General features: G+C 46.9%; 1 protein-coding gene across 1 annotated transcript in view; it reads right to left on the reverse strand.

Annotated features, from left to right (window-relative positions):
- Positions 1–1846: 1846 nt before the first annotated feature.
- The window catches only part of Ido2 (indoleamine 2,3-dioxygenase 2), a 40193-nt gene continuing 23501 nt past the window's right edge, over positions 1847–18538 (reverse strand). The window contains exons 8-10 of the mRNA XM_075984637.1: positions 11804–11855; positions 5562–5710; positions 1847–4389 (exon numbers count right to left, since the gene is read on the reverse strand). Of these exons, the coding sequence (XP_075840752.1) occupies positions 4040–4389; positions 5562–5710; positions 11804–11855 (551 nt within the window). The 3' untranslated portion in view covers positions 1847–4039. The remainder of the gene's footprint in view (positions 4390–5561; positions 5711–11803; positions 11856–18538) is intronic.

Genomic DNA, 18538 nt, shown 5'->3' on the forward strand with positions numbered 1-18538 from the left:
TAAATGTCTGAAAAACTAAGGTGACAGCAAGCGTTCACAAATCTATTTTATTTGTACGTTTGATTAGTCACACAATTAATTATGACTGTCTATGTTAATTGACAGATGAGGTTAAGATAAAAGTATTTGTGTATTAGAAATAATGTCAATAGATGATAAAATAGCAGGTATTGCTGAGTTAACAAATGATTTTTAGAATATATTGGCTAGAAAAGCTTTGTGCCCCATTGGCTCTAAAATGGTAGTAGCTCTGACCCAAGACTCCTGGCACAACCAACAGCCACCCCATCTCTAGTGTTGGCTAGGGGTCATAGTGCAAAGGGATGCTGGCGTATAAATTCTGCACACACTTCACAGCTACAAAGCCATGTGGCCCAGTGAGAGGGTTGCAGCCCAGGGGGCAATTGAGGTGATACGGACTCGTGTGCATGCTTCCTTCAGAGCACAGTAAATCGGCCCCCAGGTACAAACCTGCAGAGGGAACAAACCCGTCTGAACGATGAAAGGTAAATGTGCAATGGGGTTGGTACGCCAGCTCTGCACAGAGGCGTGCGGCCTCAGAGATTGGCGAGTTTATAAAGCAAATGGCTTCGCAAAAAAAAAAAAAGCTCATTTATTTTTTGATGATGCGTACACTCAAGAAATCAGTTTTTAACGTTCGCAGGCAGCAGATGCTAAATTGCAGCGACTAACTAGTGATCGCGTCTCAGAAAGTAGTAAAATCCGACTTCTTTATTAAGTTTACTGTTAAATGAGCGAAGGAAGACAAGCGTCTCCTCCATTAGCACAGCAAATACAACATCTGTCCACGGGAATAGCAGGACTGCGTTCCGGATGGGTTCCTCGTTCTCGAGGCAATGACTGACTGGCAGGTACAGAGCGTTTTCTCCCCAATCCCAAACTTCAATCAGATCTGAAATACAGTCTCAAAATCTCAACTCCCTTCTTTTCTGTCTTCCTTTCCCCTGCCTTCCTTGTCCCCCTTATTTCCTCCTCTGGGTTTTGAGGACACTGATGAAGGGTGAACCCTCATCCATGGAGACAGGGCTAGGCCCCCAAGGTCAGAACTGTGTGCACAAGACCCTCTTAGGCTGTTGCTCCTGTCATCAATGCAGGAGACAGTAAGATGCCATTCCTTAGAAGGTTGTGTCCATGCACAGCTGGAGTTAGCGTTGGTTCTTTTCTTTCTTCTCCTTCCCCTTTTTTTCTTCCTAGAGGGGCTTTACTTCAACACTTACTTGGAACAGTGAATGGCAGTTTCCAAATGAGCCAGAGAAGACTCGGTTTGGGACTGGCTGCCTTGACTTCGCACCTTGACAGCTGAGAGGGCCGTGTCCCTCTTGAAGGGCAGCTCAGAGCTAGCTCAGAGTCAAGGCAGATTGGAGATGTAAGCACCCTCCTGCTGCCTAGCTTCGTGGCTTTAATGGTTTTGCTGTCTGGATGTTAAAATCATCTGCATCTTTAGTACTCTTTTTAAAAATAACCAGAACTCACTCCAACCATGTATGGACACAACCTTGTGAGGAACCAGTGTCTTCCCATCTCCTGCACTGGTAACACCCCTGAGAAATGCACCTGAGCCCCCCACTTCCCAACACACTTTTCCCCAAACTCTATCCCTGAGACTTGATATCTTCATTTCATAATGTGTAAGAAACCAAGGATCAGTTTCTCTATGGGACTGATAGAAAACCAACCACACTGTTTCAAAAATGAGAACCACAGAATGGGAAGCTAGGTCTTACCTTGAAGGCCCCCCACTCTTTGGGAACAGCAAGGGGTGGGGGCATGGAGGTAACTAGTCTCCCTCTTAGATACTTCCTGGGCCCATAACACACATGGTTCATCCCAGAGAAACCTTTGAGATAAATAAATACACCTGTGTCCTTGCGTGAAGCTGCTAAAGAGACTTCACCAGGAGACAAGGACATCAGGTGGAGAGGAAGGATTTTTTTTTTTGAGTCATTATAAGCTCAGGCTGAGGCTCTGGAGAGAACAAGAGACGAGGGTGCTGCTAAGCCCTACACCAGGAGGAGCAGCAGCAAGAGTGGTGACAGAGGAGCATGACCTTGGGGCTCCGAGAAGCCCTTATCATGGTCAGGTGTACCCCCCAATCTTTGCTGGATGGAGCCCAGAGGATATGAGACAGGAAGAGCCCCAATGCCTTGGGGTAGGACCTGACTTGCGCCCTCTTTTGGAGCTAGCCTTCTCTCTCTTCCCCAGGTACTGAAAAGTAGAAATCCTAAGCCAATCTCATGTGTTTTTATGATGGCAGGACTATGGAACAGCAGGACCATGGGGCCTGAAAGCCTTTTTAGATATGATGAACGGGGATGCTAAGTCCCCCTGATCTGGATCCACGACAGGGGCCAGGCATTTGGACAAGGCTGGGCAATGATCAAATGGTCCTCACTGATGCTCCCCTCCTAGACGGGACGATGGAAGGAAAGTCTGGTGCAGGTGTGTGTGCACATATACATTTGAAACGTGGGGGAGGCCCAGTTAATGAAACTGGCTTTAAACGGGTGAAATCTGAGTTTTCTACTGTCAGGTAGAGTAAGACCTAGAGCTAGAAACTTCAAAAATAACAGCTACATTTATTTATATCCGAAAACATGTGGACTTTCTATTTATTCCTGTTTGGCTCACTTCGTTTCAAAGGGTCAATTAAAGCATTTTTCAAATACAAATTCCAATGTCACTAGGAAAAAGAAAAACATTGCCCTAAAAATAGAGCAGAGAATTAAAATAGAATTCGCGATGACTCCACCATGTGGGGAAGACGCATCAGTTCCAGTTCAGTCGCAGAGAGTCCCCATGCTGGTGACATTTAGATTTGTATGCCCAGCACCCTCACCCACATGTCCCCATTGGAGCATCCAACCCTCAGTGTTGAATTCAGCGTGGGCAGAGAGGAGAAGGTTGTCCCTGTTCACAGACGGTCCCCCAACCAAGGCTCTGTAGAGCAGCGCAGCAGGGACTTAGAGAAGTAAGAGACTCTACAGGCAGCTGTGGTGGGCCATGCTTACAGTCCCAGTGCAGGGGAGGCTGAGATTGGAGGATTGCCTTGAGTCGAAGGCAACCTGAGCTAAAACATGGTAAGAACCTGTTTCAAAATAAAAACCAAAAGTAAACAAAGAGGAAGAGGGGGAGGCAACCGTCATTACCATCATTGTCAGCAGCAGCGACATGGCTCACTGGCTCATTCCAGATACTCAAACACTAAGTCTAGCATGAGCTTAAAAGCTCAATACCAGCCCAAGAAACTCATAAGACTTTCTTTCAAAATGAGAAACACAGAGAGCTGGGACTGGAGCTCAGTGGTGGAACAATTGCCTGGTGTGTACAAAACCTTAGGTGTCATCTCCAGCAGGGTAAAAGAAAAGAAATGAAGAGAGAGCTCATGGCAGTTAGTACACATGTATGACCTCAGAAGGTTGAGGTAGAGGAATCACAGGATCTACTGGAAGCTGGTCTGGAGTAGTTTGATCCTGGGTCAAAGACAAAGAGAGAGAAGGAAGGGAGGAGGGATGGGGACAGAGGGAAGAAGAGGAAAAAGGAGTAAACACAGAGAGACAAGAAAAGGACATAGTGGGGGGGGGGAGAAGGAGGGGAGAAAGAGGGAAGGGGGAAAGAGATTGAGAGGAGGAAAAGATGAGGTGAGAAGCCCAAAGGCAATTTGATTCTTTTAAACTTGAGCTTGGGTATCTCTGACTTGCCCACTGAATGGAGACATGGCTTCAGCTTTCGGCTGTGAGGTAAGGGGATCAAGCAGGACAGAAAGGTTTCTAGCAAGCAAAGTGGCTGAGGGTGGGGTGGAAGTGGGAGCTACAGTTTATGAACAAAGAACAAGGGGTTCTTGGGAGCAAAAGTATGCTTGGGTTCAGGCAGAGCTCTGGTCCTGGCTCAGACTCCCACGAGACATAAACACAAGGATGCGGAGTGTGAACTGCTAAGCACAAGGATGCGGGGTGTGAACTGCTAAGCACAAGGATGCGGGGTGTGAACTGCTAAGCACAAGGATGCGGGGTGTGAACTGTTAAGCATTAGGGTTCAGGATGGCCTCCACTGTCTTCTCCCTGACGCTCTTCAGGAAGCTCAGCACTGCAGTTCCCCCAGTGCCCCTGTCCTCCAAGGCATGGGGCAAGGGATGGCTCGGCATCTTGCTCCTGGCCCTGGAAGCAGCGGAGATGATGTAACGTGCCACCACATTGATGTGGTAACTGCGCAGCTGCGCCAGCGCCTCCACACACTGGTTGTAGGCCATCAGGCAGCACCCAGCACCAGAGGTCAGTGCGTAGTCCCTCAGCGAAGGAGCTGAATGCAGGTCCTCCAGGAAGGCCTTATGGGAAGGCGGCATGTAGTCTCTCATTCTGTGCAGAAAGTCTACTGAAAGAAACAGCCCGGAGTAAAACCTTAACACAAGGTCAGCATTCAGGAGCCTTTGCCTGCTGTTCCATATCTAGACACACTGGTACCAGAAGGGTTGGATAGGGGTCTCGTTCAGCCTAGTTGGTCTTTTGTTATAGCTTCCAAATACTCAAATGCACATTTCTGGATGTTGACAAGAGATGCAGATAAGAAAAAGAGGCAAGCATCTCTCAGATTGGACAGGAATCTATGAACTAGGGTGTATGTATCCCAAACCAAACATGAATGACATGACATTTCCTGCTAAGGGTCATGAGGCACATCTACACACATGCACACAAACCCTTACACTGACTGCCAGAACACCCTGGTGAATTCTGTTAGATGCTTCTTGTGGTGAAGGGTTGCACGGGTGGAACCAGCTACCAAGGGCATAGAGAAGACATTGGGAAACAGAAATCTCAGTAAAAACCCAGAGAAGCCAAAATACTGAAAACTCAAGTGTTTACTAGAAAACTCATTACCCCCTTAACTAATGTGAGGTTTTGTTTGCTTGTTTTGGTTATTGGTTTTTGCTGCTGTTTTGATTTTTTTGTTTATAGAAAGTCAGTAACTAATGTCAAATGCTGAAGTCCAGGAACAGCTCTGGCTCTTCCAGAAAACAGTGCAGATGAGACAAGAGAGTTTCGATTTGGTTCTGATCCAAGTCAAAGTTTCGGAGCATGAAAAACCTTTTTGTAGCTGTTAAGGGTATAGCTCTGTGCTCGTAAGCAAAGCAATAACTCCTTCAGAGGCTTCAAATCGATGGGCTCCCTCTTTTGGCCCAGAGGGATTCAGCGGGAGGCTGGGCCATCTCATGGGAAGGGCACTAGAAGAGTTCAGACCCATCACTGGCTGCTGCAGACTGGGCCACACAAGGTCCTAGCCTTTGAGTTTACAGACTAAGGACCCAAGCCCACATGACAGTGACCAGCCCAGGTGTTCACCGTTCCAAGACTTTGTGTTAAGACTTGGAAACGAACCCAGGATCCTTCTGCAATCTGAAGATCCAATATTGACTAACATGGGCACAACTGTCTGGTGGTTTAGGCAGGGACAAACTCCAGCAGTTTTGTAAGTTGGTAAAGATGCCTCCCCATTTTGCCTAATTCTCCCCCTGAGAGAATATGTGAGACCGGATCGTTGCTTACCACTTCCCTTGCAATGCCGAATGCCCAGGAACTCGTCGAAGGCCTGAAGCACAGAACTCTGGGCTGCACTTCCTCCCGAGTACCTCAAAGGCTCCGTGGCCACACCCTCATAGAGCAGCCCTTCAGGCATGGCTGGGTTGTCCTTCCACCTAGGCAAGAGCCAAAAAAAAAAAAAAGAGTGTAGAGGGATGTTCCAGGGCACAGCGTCTTCTCTGCCATGAGCACTGAGCCAGCGAGGAAGTGGGCATGGCACCCACTGTGGTTTGAGGAAGGGAGAGCGAATCTCGCCAGCTCCCAGACTCCCCGCAGAACAGGACCCGACATGACACACTCAACTTGCGTTCAAAAGCTGTGCATCTGGAGTCCTTTCCTTAAGAGCTTTGCCATCTAGATATCTACCTTCATCAAGAAGGGTGAGTCCTCTTCTGCCAACCAACAAAGCATCTGGGTCACAGGGTAAGTAGCAGGTTTGTGGTGGTGTCTCTGTCATTCTAAGCCACTGTGTTCAGAGAAGGGGGATGCGTGTGCGTGGACCCCACATATTCAACAACTATGTGCTGACTCCCCCACCCCATGACATCCTGGACCTTCTCCAGACTCTGCTCTGGGGTTGCAGAAGCACAGAGGAGCCAGGTTGCCATATTTGGAGGCAGTTTGGGGTCAACTGTCCCATGAATCTCTACGGTTATCGGCTGGGCAGCCACATTCAGGAAGGAGGCACAGCACAGAAGGCAGAAGGGAGGATACACAAGAAGGGGAGGCAGAGGTGTCCTGCAGACTGTGGGACAGGGGCTCGATCCTGGGAGGATACGGAATTCAAGCTCAGCCTCGCTGTGTGAGCTGATAGGCCTGGCTTATCGCATTTAACCTCTCAGAGCCTTGGCTTCCTTCTGAGTGGTATCAGTAGGAACTGACTGAAGCTCCTGGAGGAGGCATGCCTGAGTTAAAGATTCTAATTGACTGAGTGGTCACAGAGAGTTAGAATGCTGAAGATCCAGATTCAAATGACACTGGGCTATCTTTAACCCCCTCCTGTCTGACCCGGTATCTCTATGACTCTTTGGAATGTATTGACTCAGTAGACAAAGAGTTTCTACCACCCCAAAGCTGAAAGTGCCATCATACGCCATCTGTGTGTGACCTATGTATGGCGCTTTCCTTGGCTTCCTCTAGGTCACCTACCTGAGGTCCCCATCAATGTACCCACAAAATCCCTTGGTTGGTAACTTTCTTTGTCCTTTGTCCAAAAACTCTTCCATTCATTTCCACGTTGGGCCATGTTATTTGGGGACAACTTGAATCTGTGTTTTTTGGCCACTAATGTTTGGCCAAAGAATAAACTAACTCTTAATCCTTTGAGGTAAGAGCTGTGTTTTGCATTGACATTCATATTTATCTTGTTGGTCATTGTAAGAACTAACTCAAATACTATTTGCCTGGAACATATTAAACATCCAGTAAGCACCCGCCATTTATCGTCCTAGCAACCCCAGGGAGCGCGAATGCCTGCCATAGCTCTCATCGCTCAGCCACAATGGACAAGCCTTCCTGAGCCTCTCCCTAGTTTGTAGGGGAACCTGCTTCCTGTACCTGTTCTGGGAGTTAAATGGGCTTCAGAGAGGTCTGCAAACAGTCCAAAGAATTTCAGGCTAGTGCAATGGGAGAAGGACATTTTCTGAGCAAGAAACGTTGCAGACATAGCTGCTGTGGGGATAATGAACCTAGTCCACACCAGCGCTTGTGCTGTGATCTGTGTGAAGAGCAGCCGCGTGCACACACATGCTCCCATGTCTCTGTGGTCTGCGTGAGGACCCACAGGATGCATCCCCTCCAGCTCCTGCCTCATCTTCAAGATGATTGCCCCTCATTTCCCCTCAGCTGCTTCCCTTTTGGTTCACCACTGAACGCCTCCTTTCCAACCTTGTTCTTCACCGTCCTACCCTATTCGGCAGCTGTACTGACAACCCAAAGCCCCAGACACATCGCTAGTTATCCCCTGACTGTGCCTCTCCCAAAGGAAGCCAGCCTTGCCCATGCTGTCTGGCCTCCACAATGATGCATCCTTCACCTTCTCTGGCATGTTTGACCCCGTTCTTCATGCCTGCTCTCTTCTCAAGGTCATAGCAATGGTTCCCTTTGCTTGGAACAAGAATCCACATGGCCTGCTCCAGTGCCCAGGTATATCTACTCACACGTCACTTGGGATGTGGTATTTTTAGATCCCAATAAACAAGATACCTAGCAGTCTCTCCCTAGTACCCTACATCCTACTTGGCATTGCCCCATGTGGTAACACGCATTGTAGAATGTTTGCTTTGATTAGGTTTGTCTACTTAGCATCTTCTCTCCACCCTGAAATCCCCAGCTCCACAAGGACCTTTGTTTTTCTTTTTCGCTGCTGTTTCCAGCACGCACGACACTGTCTGGAATGTGGGAAGCCCTCGCCGTGTGTTTATTTGATGAAATAAATGAATGAAAAATGAGCATTCCACCAGTCAGTCCTGAAGGGACTCTGGCCAGCTCGAGCGCTGTCAGGCCTTGCCCCTCTCTCCCATTTCCTCTGCCTAAAAACCTTTAGATTACATTCCTGAAGCTAGCTCCCAAGTCCATTACCTTATTTGGCCAATCCCTCTTCCTGAGTCTGACGACCAAGGCCCAGCTCTCAAAGTCCCCTTTGTCTGGCTCACATAGCTAACTCATCCTAACACAAGGGTCCCCTTTACCTTTATAAACCTCCATTTGCCTATGAGCCAGACTGTCTCCTCTCTATCCAGAGGCAGCCCTTTGTCCCTTCAGGACAAATACCCCTGCCCCCTTCCCCTTGTTCCTCTACCCTTCTCCCTCATCCTCTATGCCCTCTGCCACCACCTCCTGGCCCATTCTCACACAGACCTCTCCCTCTCTTCTCCTCTTAAAACTACACCTGCAAGATCATTTGCTGCTGTTTTACTGCCCAAGTCAGAAAGCAGCCATTTTAACTTTTCTTCCTTGCTTAATAAAGGAACTCTCTGTAAAAACAGGTGTTTGGGCATGGTCTGTGCTTCCTTGGGGTTGGGGAAGGAGCCCCCACTGTGTGGGAGTCCCCCTTCAAGTATGATACCACCAGAAGACTCAAGCCAAGTTCTTGAAAGGGTCCAGCTAGCCTAAGGGAACTATCCAATATGGCGAAGGCCAAGAATACATCAGGAAGGGTCCCTCCAGCACACACTGGAGTTGCTTTGCTATAGCCAGCCATGCTGAAACTGATGCAGAAACCTGCAGCACAAAGGGCAGATGACAAGGGACGTGGGTCTGCTTTCACACTCCATGGCCATGTGAGACTCGCTGTCTCTGTGAGCAGCTCTCCCAGGCACTCCCAGGCTGGGCTGCTGTTTGGGAAGGGATGGGGCCATGTTCATTTCCGGTCTCTATGGTAAGGTTATTTGTAGCCTTTCTGGTGTTATTTCTAGTGTTTTCAAGGAAAGGGGAAGTCAAAAGAGACAGCAAAAATGAGGTGACATTTTCCCCCAGAGGAGTTCCTGGCCTTTCTGGGCTGGGAACTGAAGGGAAACATCTCGTTTCCACATGAAATCCTCTCCTAAGTTTTTTTTTTTTTTAAAATAAATGTGTTTTAAGAAGCAAATGAGAAATCAAAGACCCAAAGCAAGGCAGATGCAGAGTGGGGAAACAGACATTTTAAAGACAAGTCTATTGTAAATTCTCAACACTCTGGATGCTTTTTGAAACTATAGCTACGCTCTAGGATTTGGTCCAGCCTCTTAGCCACCCAGAAAACAGTCTCAAGAAGAGAAACCGAGGACAGGCTTTATGCAGACATCAGATAAAAAGTGCCATTACCCTGCACTTATTTTGATGAAAACCAAGCTACCTTCTGGTTCCTATCATGCTCTGAGAAAGGAGGAAGTAGAATGGCTTCCTTTGAAAGACACTGGTGCGTAGGACTCTAAAATTAGTTCCCCAAGATTTCCAACTGAATTCCTAGGACACTTAATACTATGAGATGTTCCCATCAGTGTGCTCTATTATACGGCAAGGCGGAAGGACCGTTCAGATGCGACTAAGGCTCCTAATCAATTTAGCCTTCATGTGGGAATTTCCCTGACTCATCCCTGGTGGTCAAAGGAGAAGTCAGAAAAATGTGTAGTTCTAGAAAAACTCCAAGGACCGTCACTGTGTCAGAAACCACAACTGGTGGAGGTGGTGGGGCAACCTAGGAGGCTTCTAGCAGTCCAGCTATCATTTCTACACCCCCCCACACACACACCAATGCAAAACCTAATCTGCTAGCACTGAGTCAGGAAACAAGGTTTTGGTCACATTCCCAGCTAAAGCCGTCTAGTCCAGGTATGTTGGTGTATGTATACCCATAACCACAGAGCAAGGGAGGCTGAGCAAAGAAATCCCAAGTTCAAGACCAGCTTGGGCTACATAGTGAGATTTTGTCTCAACAACCTCATGGTTAGAGAATCCAGCCCTCCCTCCGATTACCTTGATTTCAACCTCTAGAGGCCATAACAGAAATCACCCTGAGCTTGCCTGCACTTTGGGCCCACAGAACTGAGAAAACAGCCAGGTGTTTAAAGCTGCTGAACACGTGGAAGTATTCTACAGAGAGCTGACAGGGGCTTCAGAAGTAGGGAACCACTTAGGGAGGTCTGGCTCACTGACCAGTCTAGTATACGCCTGCTGTAGGTCTCATATAAAGAGAGGCTTTTGTTGCCCCTTAGATCAAAATGGTTGCCATGGGGAAACGCTTGAAAGAATCGACCTATCAGAACATGAAGCTCTTCTGGTTTGGTTTGAGGTTTGGTCCTTGGACCTTTGTTCTCATCACTTGGGCTATGACTGAGGGGTGCATCAGGGTAGAAAGAACATGAAGGAGCAAGGCTGGGGGCCTTGGGGCTGGGGTCCCTCAAGCCCTTCACGGGTATGATTTCCTTCCAGGAGTCTTCTACCTCCTAATACTTCCACAACTTCTCATTGGCACCACAGACTGGCAGACAAGCCTTCAACACACAGCCTTTGGGGCTCCTTAGAATCTACACTGTATGACTGTTAGCTCACTCTCCTCTGTATTTCTCTCAGGTTACTCTCTGGAAATCTTGTTTCTAATCTTTACCCCCTCAGTAGGATTCACCTCCCAAGCCAGGCCCCCCTTAAAGTGTCCCACGGCTCTTCAACTTGAAGAAAGTATATTATATATGTATCCATTTTGTTTTTCTTCCAATGGGGCATGACAATAATGGATTTGCATCTGGTCTGTCTCTTGCTGTGTCTAGGCACGACTTTAATTCTTTCTCTCAACAGTATCCCATGCACCTCCAAACCAACAAGACAGAGACATTCAAAACTGACTGGACACTGGTAGTAGGTGAACTAAAGTCTCAAGACAAGGGTAACTGGGAGAAGAAATGTGCTTGATGTGTGTGTGTGTGTGTGTGTGTGTGTGTGTGTGTGTGAGAGAGAGAGAGAGAGAGAGAGAGACAGAGACAGAGAGACAGAGAGAGAGAGAGAGAGACAGAGAGAGAGAGAGACAGACAGAGAGAGAGAGACAGACAGAGAGAGAGAGAAGGGGGAAGGAGACAGAGGGAGACAGAAAGAGAGAGAGACAGACAGAGAGATAAGGAATCACATAGCTATAAGATAAAACAAGAGTACCCAGGATCAGTAAAGCAAGGCCTAGCAAGGGCCTTGAACTATTCCTGCCACCACACAGCAAAACAACGAGACTGTATTCCCCACCGCTCTGAAGGCCAGGCAGTCTAAGAGCAAGGCAGTAACAGTTCAGTCAGGTAAAGATCTGGACCCTGGTTTCTAGATGGGTCCCTGGATGCTATGACCTCATGAGGTCAAAGGGCAAAGGGGAAAAACATGATAATTACTTTTCAGGTTTCCTCTTCACTCTCCCTCTCCTTCTCCTCTCCCCCTCCACACCCCTCTCCCCACTTCTATCTCTCTCTCTTTTTTTTTTTTTTTTTGCCCTTGTCGTCAAGTTAGGCTTCTAAGAGATCCATGGTTCTGGTCCAGCGGCTAAGGACAATTCCTTTGCACTTAGGTACCCTTCTTCCTTTTGATGGTGTGGGGAGGGTCTGTCCTCCTAGAGTAGACCCAGGTGGAGACTTTGCCAGCTTCAGTAGCTTGCTGTATTTCTTACTTTAGAAAGCTCCTGTCTGTCCACCCTCACACAAATTTGGGAAACCATACCAAGGCCTCAGGCAGGAAACCGACGGCACTGTACTTACCCAGAGAGGAAGATCCGGATGACCGTGTAAAAAATGTCTGGGTCTACATAATCTGAAACACAATCAAACATGAACTTTACCAGAGGCAAAAAAGCAATTGGCCACATGTGCCTGGACCCCATTGCTTTCCTGGGGCTCCCCCACCCCTATCTGATCTATGCAGAGCCCAGAATGGAAGCAGCGAGCACAGATGGAATGCTCCCTTGCAGAGGGCAGGGGCTGTTAATCCATTCCGTGTGCTAGCCTCCTCTGCTTGAGGTACTTCTATTTTCTGCTCTTCACCACCGCCAGCAAGAGATGGAGGCCATCCTTTGAAAACACACTGGCTTAAGTAGACATGATGTGCAAGAGACTATGATAAGCTGAGGAGAGGAAAGCAGAGAGCGGGGACCACCCCCCTTTCTACAAGAGAGGCAGAGCAAATGACCAGCGTCTAGAAGTTTCTGTGTCAGCTGAGGGTTTCTCAGGGAGTTGTCACCACAGGTCCACAGGATTCAGTTAGCTCCAAGCCTCACTGGCCAGCATGGATAGCCATGTTTGGGGGAGGATCGATTCCACTCTGTATGGACTACCACCTAAGGAAGTGTGCCATTGTGGCTCTATTAATTCCAAACGTCTTTGGTCTGCTTTGAAAAGCTGGTTTTGCGACATTACTGAGGTCCTATGCCTTCTGGAGACTAGTCCACATTTATCTCACCCAGACTAATGCTTAGGTTTCTTGGTTTCTGAGAGAAAAAGAAATACCTTTTGATAAGGCTTAACTAATATACACCCTTCCCATTACCTTCCCTTCCCTCGTATCACACATGGAGTCCAGTTCTTTGTCTCTTCTCTCTGTCTACTTTCTCTGAAGCTGGCAAGATTTGAGATGTCAAGGCATCAATACTTTAAGACACTTATCAGTATGGCCATACCCTCTCTTCTCAAGGTGACTATGTCCCGTGTGCTAGATGTTTTCTGGGACCTCTCCTGGATACTGGTGCTCTCTTATCCATATTGTTAAGTACTACAAACAGCTCTCTGCAAAAGGAGTAACACTGTGTACTAAATTGCTATTTGACAAAACTTACTGTATTAACGGTAAAGCCAAGCGATCCTTGTGATAGATACAACAGGATTTACATGAAAATGTTAAATACATTCAGTGGATATTTTAAAAGACACTCATGAGAGAAGGATCAATGCTTCCATTTGGTACTGTATTAGAGCTCCTAGCCAGAATAAAGAAATAAAAGTTGTAAGAATTAATGAGGAATGGATGGAAAGGGTAAGACATTCCATGATGAAACCACATTTAAGCAATATCTGTCTTCAAACACAGCTCTACTAAAGGCATTAGAAGGAAAACTCCAGCCTAGAAAGGTTAACCACACCCAAGAAAACACAAGGAGTAAATAATCCCAGACTAGCAATCAAAAGAGGGGAAACACACATGTGTGCGCGCACACACAGCACACACACACACATACCATCACCACCACCACAACCAACTAACAGAAATCAAACATGGCTTATTGATTACTGTCACAACTAAAGGCCTCAATTCCCCAGTAAGAAGATACAGACTGATTGAATGGATGCAAAAACAGGATCCATTCTTCTGCTGCCTCCAAGAAACATACTTTAACATCAAGGAGAGCCATCACCTAAGGATAAAAGGGTAGAGAAAGATATTCTTACCAAATGCACCTAAGAAGGAAGCTGGTGCGGCCATTTTAATATCTGACAAAATAGACTTCAAACCAAAACTAATCAGAAGAGGTGGGAAGGACACTACATATGCAAAAGAAAAAAATCTACCACGAGGAAATTGCAATTCTTAACATCTATGTGCTGAATACAGGACACCAAAGTTTATAAAAGAAACGCTGCTACAGCTACAATCACATATTGATCTACCTCAAGGGCCAACTGCACCGCTCTTGGGCATATACCCAAAGAACACTTCATCCTATCACAAGGACACTTGCTCAACCATGCTTACTGCTGCTCTATTCATAATATCCTGGAATTGAGAATAACCCAGATGTCCCTCAACAGATGAATGAATGAGGAAAAGGTGGTGCATCTCTGCAATGGAATATTACTCAGCTGCTAAAAAAAACAAAAAAACCAAAACCATGAAATTCACAAGTAAAAATCATCCTGAATGGGGTAACCCAGACCCAGAAAGATAAATATAGTATGAATTCACTTATATGTGGATATTAGTTGACAAGTCAATAGTAACCAAGCTATGATTGGCTGAAGCACAGAGGTTAGGTATAGTCCAGGGAACTAAATAGACTAGTTACAGATGGATGGGTGAAGAGGACTAGAATAGGAGAATCAAGTGGGGATGGGAGGGAAAAGGAGGGTGAGGGAGGGAAGACAGAGAGAGACAGTTAAAATTAAGGGTCATTGAGAGATAGTTTAGAAGCCTAATACAATAGAAGTTTCCTAAATTACAGACATATATAAAGACAATCTAAATGACATCACCAAATAATGGGGGACACAGAGCCCCAATGGACATCTCTTTTCATCAAATCCTCCAGTACTGGGATTGGGTTACATCTAATTTTGTTGGCCAAGGGGGTCCCATGGGAACCCCCAAACAACCCATGTTGTTGCCAAGACTACAGACTGCTCTCCACAAACTGACAAGCCACTATTGCTGAAGAACACACTTATACAACCCAGTAAGCATGGAGAAGTCAAGCTGGTGCCTACATAGAGCCTTCACCCCTTGTGCGCCAGCATCTTTTGTGCAGGAAGGTACTCTGCAGGCTTCCAAAGGAGAACCATAAACAGGCCAGTCACAAACCCATCAGCTCATCTACACTGTGTCCTGCCTGCAAAATATGCAACGGCAATCGCAGCACAAAGCTTGTGGCACAATTAACCAGTATCTGATATTTAAGGCCCGCTCCACAAAATGGAACCCATACCCAACACTGCTTGGGTGACCAAAAGCCTAAAACTAGATAGCCCAGGGACTGATGGAGGAAGGTCATTGGCTAATAAAGGAACTGCCTTGGCCCATTTCATTGGTTAGGACATAGGTAGGTGGAGTAAACAGAACAGAATGCCGGGAGGAAGAGGAAGTGAGGGCAGACCCGACAGCTCTCCTCTCGGGAGCAGATGCCTCAGGAGAAATGCCATGCTCCCGGCTCCTGGGCAGACACACGCGATGAAGCTCTGAACTAGAATCTTCCCGGTAAGACCAGTGCTCACAGATTGTTAGAGATGGGTTGATTGGGATATCAGAATTAGCCAGTAAGGGCTAGAGCTAAGGGCCAAGTAGTGATTAAAAGAATACAGTGTCTGTGTAATTATTTCGGGGCATAAGCTAGCCGGGCAGGCGGCTGGGGTGTTGGGGACGCAGCCCCGCCGCCGCTCCATATTACTATAAGGGACCTAGGGAGAAACCAAATAATATTGGTCTAGAAAATAAAAACAACAACAACAACAAAAACCCTCAGCAATAAATTGACTACTAATGGCATGCTGCTGTACTCAAAGACCAGTGCCTTGCCCATCTATCGTTAGAGAGGCTTCCTCCTGCAGTAGACAGGAACAAATCCAGAGACCCACAGCAGACATTATGCAAAGAGTGAGAGACCATGGAACATTCAGCCCTGAATGGATTTTGATGTCTCCATCAAATGCTTCCTCTCAGGACTCAGGATACCCCGTGGAAGAAGGGGCGGAAAGAGTGTAAGAGCCAGGGAGCATGGAGAACACCAAGGAAAGCAGTCTTCTAACTCAACTGGATTGATGCACACGGACTCACATAGACTGAGGCTGTGTGCACAGGACCTGCAGGGGTCTACACAAGATGGGGTCCTAGAAAGGAGTGGACACATGCCCCCATCCCTAATCCCCAAAACCTATCTCCAGCCGGTAACCACTCATAAATGAAAACTTAGCTTTCTCTAAGGGGGTTGCCCTGGGAAAACAAACCACTCTTAAGGATAGGCTGCGATTCCCGTAGTAGACGGCCAACAGAAAACAGATTCCGGGCATCTTTGGAGGCTCATTGCCTCATAATGTCATGTCAGAACTTTTCTCTTTTTTTTAAAGTTTATGTTAATTTTATTTTAGTTTTACTTTACCTATTGTCTTAGGTAGGGTCTCTATTGCTGTGATAAGACACTGTGACCGGAGCAGCTTGGAGAGGAGAGGGTTTGTTTGGCTTATGCCTCCACATCACAGCACTGCTCCTCATCAGGACAGGAAGTCCAATATGGCAGAATCCTGGAGGCCTCAGGCGATGCAGAGGCCATGGAGGGGTGCTGCTGACTGGCTTGCTCTCCATGGCTTGCTCAGCCTGCTTTCTTATAGAACCCAGGGCCATCCACTAAGGGATGGCACCACCATCAATCACTAATTAAGAAAATGCCCTACAGGTTTGCCTCCAGCTCAATTTTATGGAGGGATTTTTCTCAATTGACCTGTGACCCAGAAGTATAAGGCAAATAACCCCCTTCCTCCCCAAGCTGCTCTTGAATTTGGGTCTTCTGAGAGCCAGAGAAAGCAAACCAGAATGGAGCTATAGATATAGATATACATATATGTCTATAGATATAGATGCGTGCGTGTGTGTGTGTGTGTGTGTGTGTGTGTGTGTGTGTGTGAACAGAGGGTTGGTTGTGAATACAGGGCATATCAAAGCTAGCCAAATCAGAGAGAACTGTGGAAGCCGGGCATGAGGGAGGGACACTGGGTGAGCACCTACTGAGCATGCTCAAGGGCCTGCACTCCATCCCCAGTAATGCGGAAAACAAAGCCAAACCTCCAGCTGGCATGTTTTTAGGTAGTTTGATCCAGTACACCCCTTAGAAGTCGTCTGTTAAGATTAAAAATTCCTCAGCGCATGGAGAGCTGCCTTGGGTGTGTGTATTGTTATCCTTGCTGTAACCCCAACGAAAGCAGCCTGGGAGGGAAAGGGGTTATTTCATCATATAGCTTATATTCCGTTACGGAGGAAAGTCAGGGCAGGAACCTGGAAGCAGGCACTGAAGCAGAAGCTGTGGAGAAACGCTGCCTACTGGCTAGTTCTGTCTGGCTCGCTCAGCCTACTTTCTTACAGCAGCCAGGCACGCCTACGTCAACCGTTAATCAAGAACATTCCCCACAGGCTTGTCTGCAGGCCATCTGAGGGAGGCATCGTTCTCAGGTGAGGGTCCTCATCTCAGATGAACCTAGTTTGAGTTATATTGACAAAAAAAATTACCCACAACAGTGGGTATATGTTTTCATACCTAATTCTGTTTAAGCATGATAAAAGAGAATTAAGTCAGTGAAACTGGATTTAAGGAAGCAGTTACATAGTTTGGATACATGCAGGCTAAGTAATCAACCCACCAGTGAAGGCCAACTTTAGAAACAGAAACACAAGTTTTATTAGATATAAACTAACAGGGAATTTCCATGTGATAATTTTCCAAATGGATTTTGGAAAAGAAATAAGTTTACAAACTAAAACTCAAAAGTTCTTTGACAAAATTAGACGATCAAATCGGAAGAGTCTAACAGCAAAGGCTCACCGTAGGGGCCCCACCTGTCTCCCTCCTCAGGGGACATCATCCAGCACTTTCTCAGAGGGGACATTTGATTGCTCGCGCCCATTAAAGGAGACGTTCTACCTATGTGTGTGCATGCCTGTGTGCAAGTGTATGCATAATGTACGGAGGTCAGAGGTCAATGTTGGGTGTCACCCCCAGCCCACCTCCTTTGAGACAGAGTACATTGAGAGTCTGAAGTGCGATTAATAAAAGCTCAGGGTCAGAAATTGAAGTTCAACCTAAAGATCTGAAAAGCAAAACAGCCAGCCACTGGCTCTTACCTCAGCCTCAGTCTGAAATTTTGATCCTGCCTCCAGAATCTCAGTGTGTGTTGAGAGCTGTTTCCTCCGATTTTATAATCCTCCCCAGGGCTGGGATTAAAGGCGTGCACCACCGTGATTAAAGGTACGCACCATCTGGTTTCTTTGGCAACTAGTGTGGCTGCTGGGATTAAAGGTGTGTGTTACCATAACCTGCTCTGTAAGGCTGACCAGTGGGACTCTTCTACTCTCAGATCTTCAGGCAGTCTTTATTTATTAAAATACAATTGAAATGCCACTATAGGAGTGCAGCTCACAGATTCTACTACACTGGCTGCCGTGAGCGCCAGGATCCTCCTGTTCCCCTCCCTAGCTCTAGTGAACCCCTCTCCCAGTTGTTTGCTCAAGTCCTGGGGATGCTTCTATCTTAGTTAGGTTTCTATTGCTGTGAAGAGACACCAGGACCTTGACAATTCTTATCAAGGAAAAACATTTAATTGGGGTGGCTTACAGTTTCAGAGGTTTAGTCCGTTATCGTTGATATGGTGGCACACAGGCAGACATGGTGCTGGAGAAGGAACTCAGAGTCCTTCATCTTGACTGGCAGGCAACAGGAAGTGGTCTGAAGCCCTGGGCATGGCTTGAGCATCTATGAGACCTCAAAGCTCACCCCACAGTGACACACTTCCTCCAACAAGGTCACACCTACTCCAACAAAGTCACATCTCCTAATAGTGACACTCATGAGTTTGTGGGGGCCCGTTACATTCAAACTACCCCAGAGATCCAACTCCTCATGTTACACAGCTAGGGCTTTACATCTGAGCAATTTCCTCCGCGCCTAATAGAAAAAATTGTCAAGTGAGTCAGGCTGAAGCCAGACTATCTGATGAAACCAAAGGAAGGAAAGGAAATAAATAAATATT

This window comes from Microtus pennsylvanicus, chromosome 9 (assembly GCF_037038515.1).
Source record: "Microtus pennsylvanicus isolate mMicPen1 chromosome 9, mMicPen1.hap1, whole genome shotgun sequence".
Taxonomy (NCBI): domain Eukaryota; kingdom Metazoa; phylum Chordata; class Mammalia; order Rodentia; family Cricetidae; genus Microtus; species Microtus pennsylvanicus.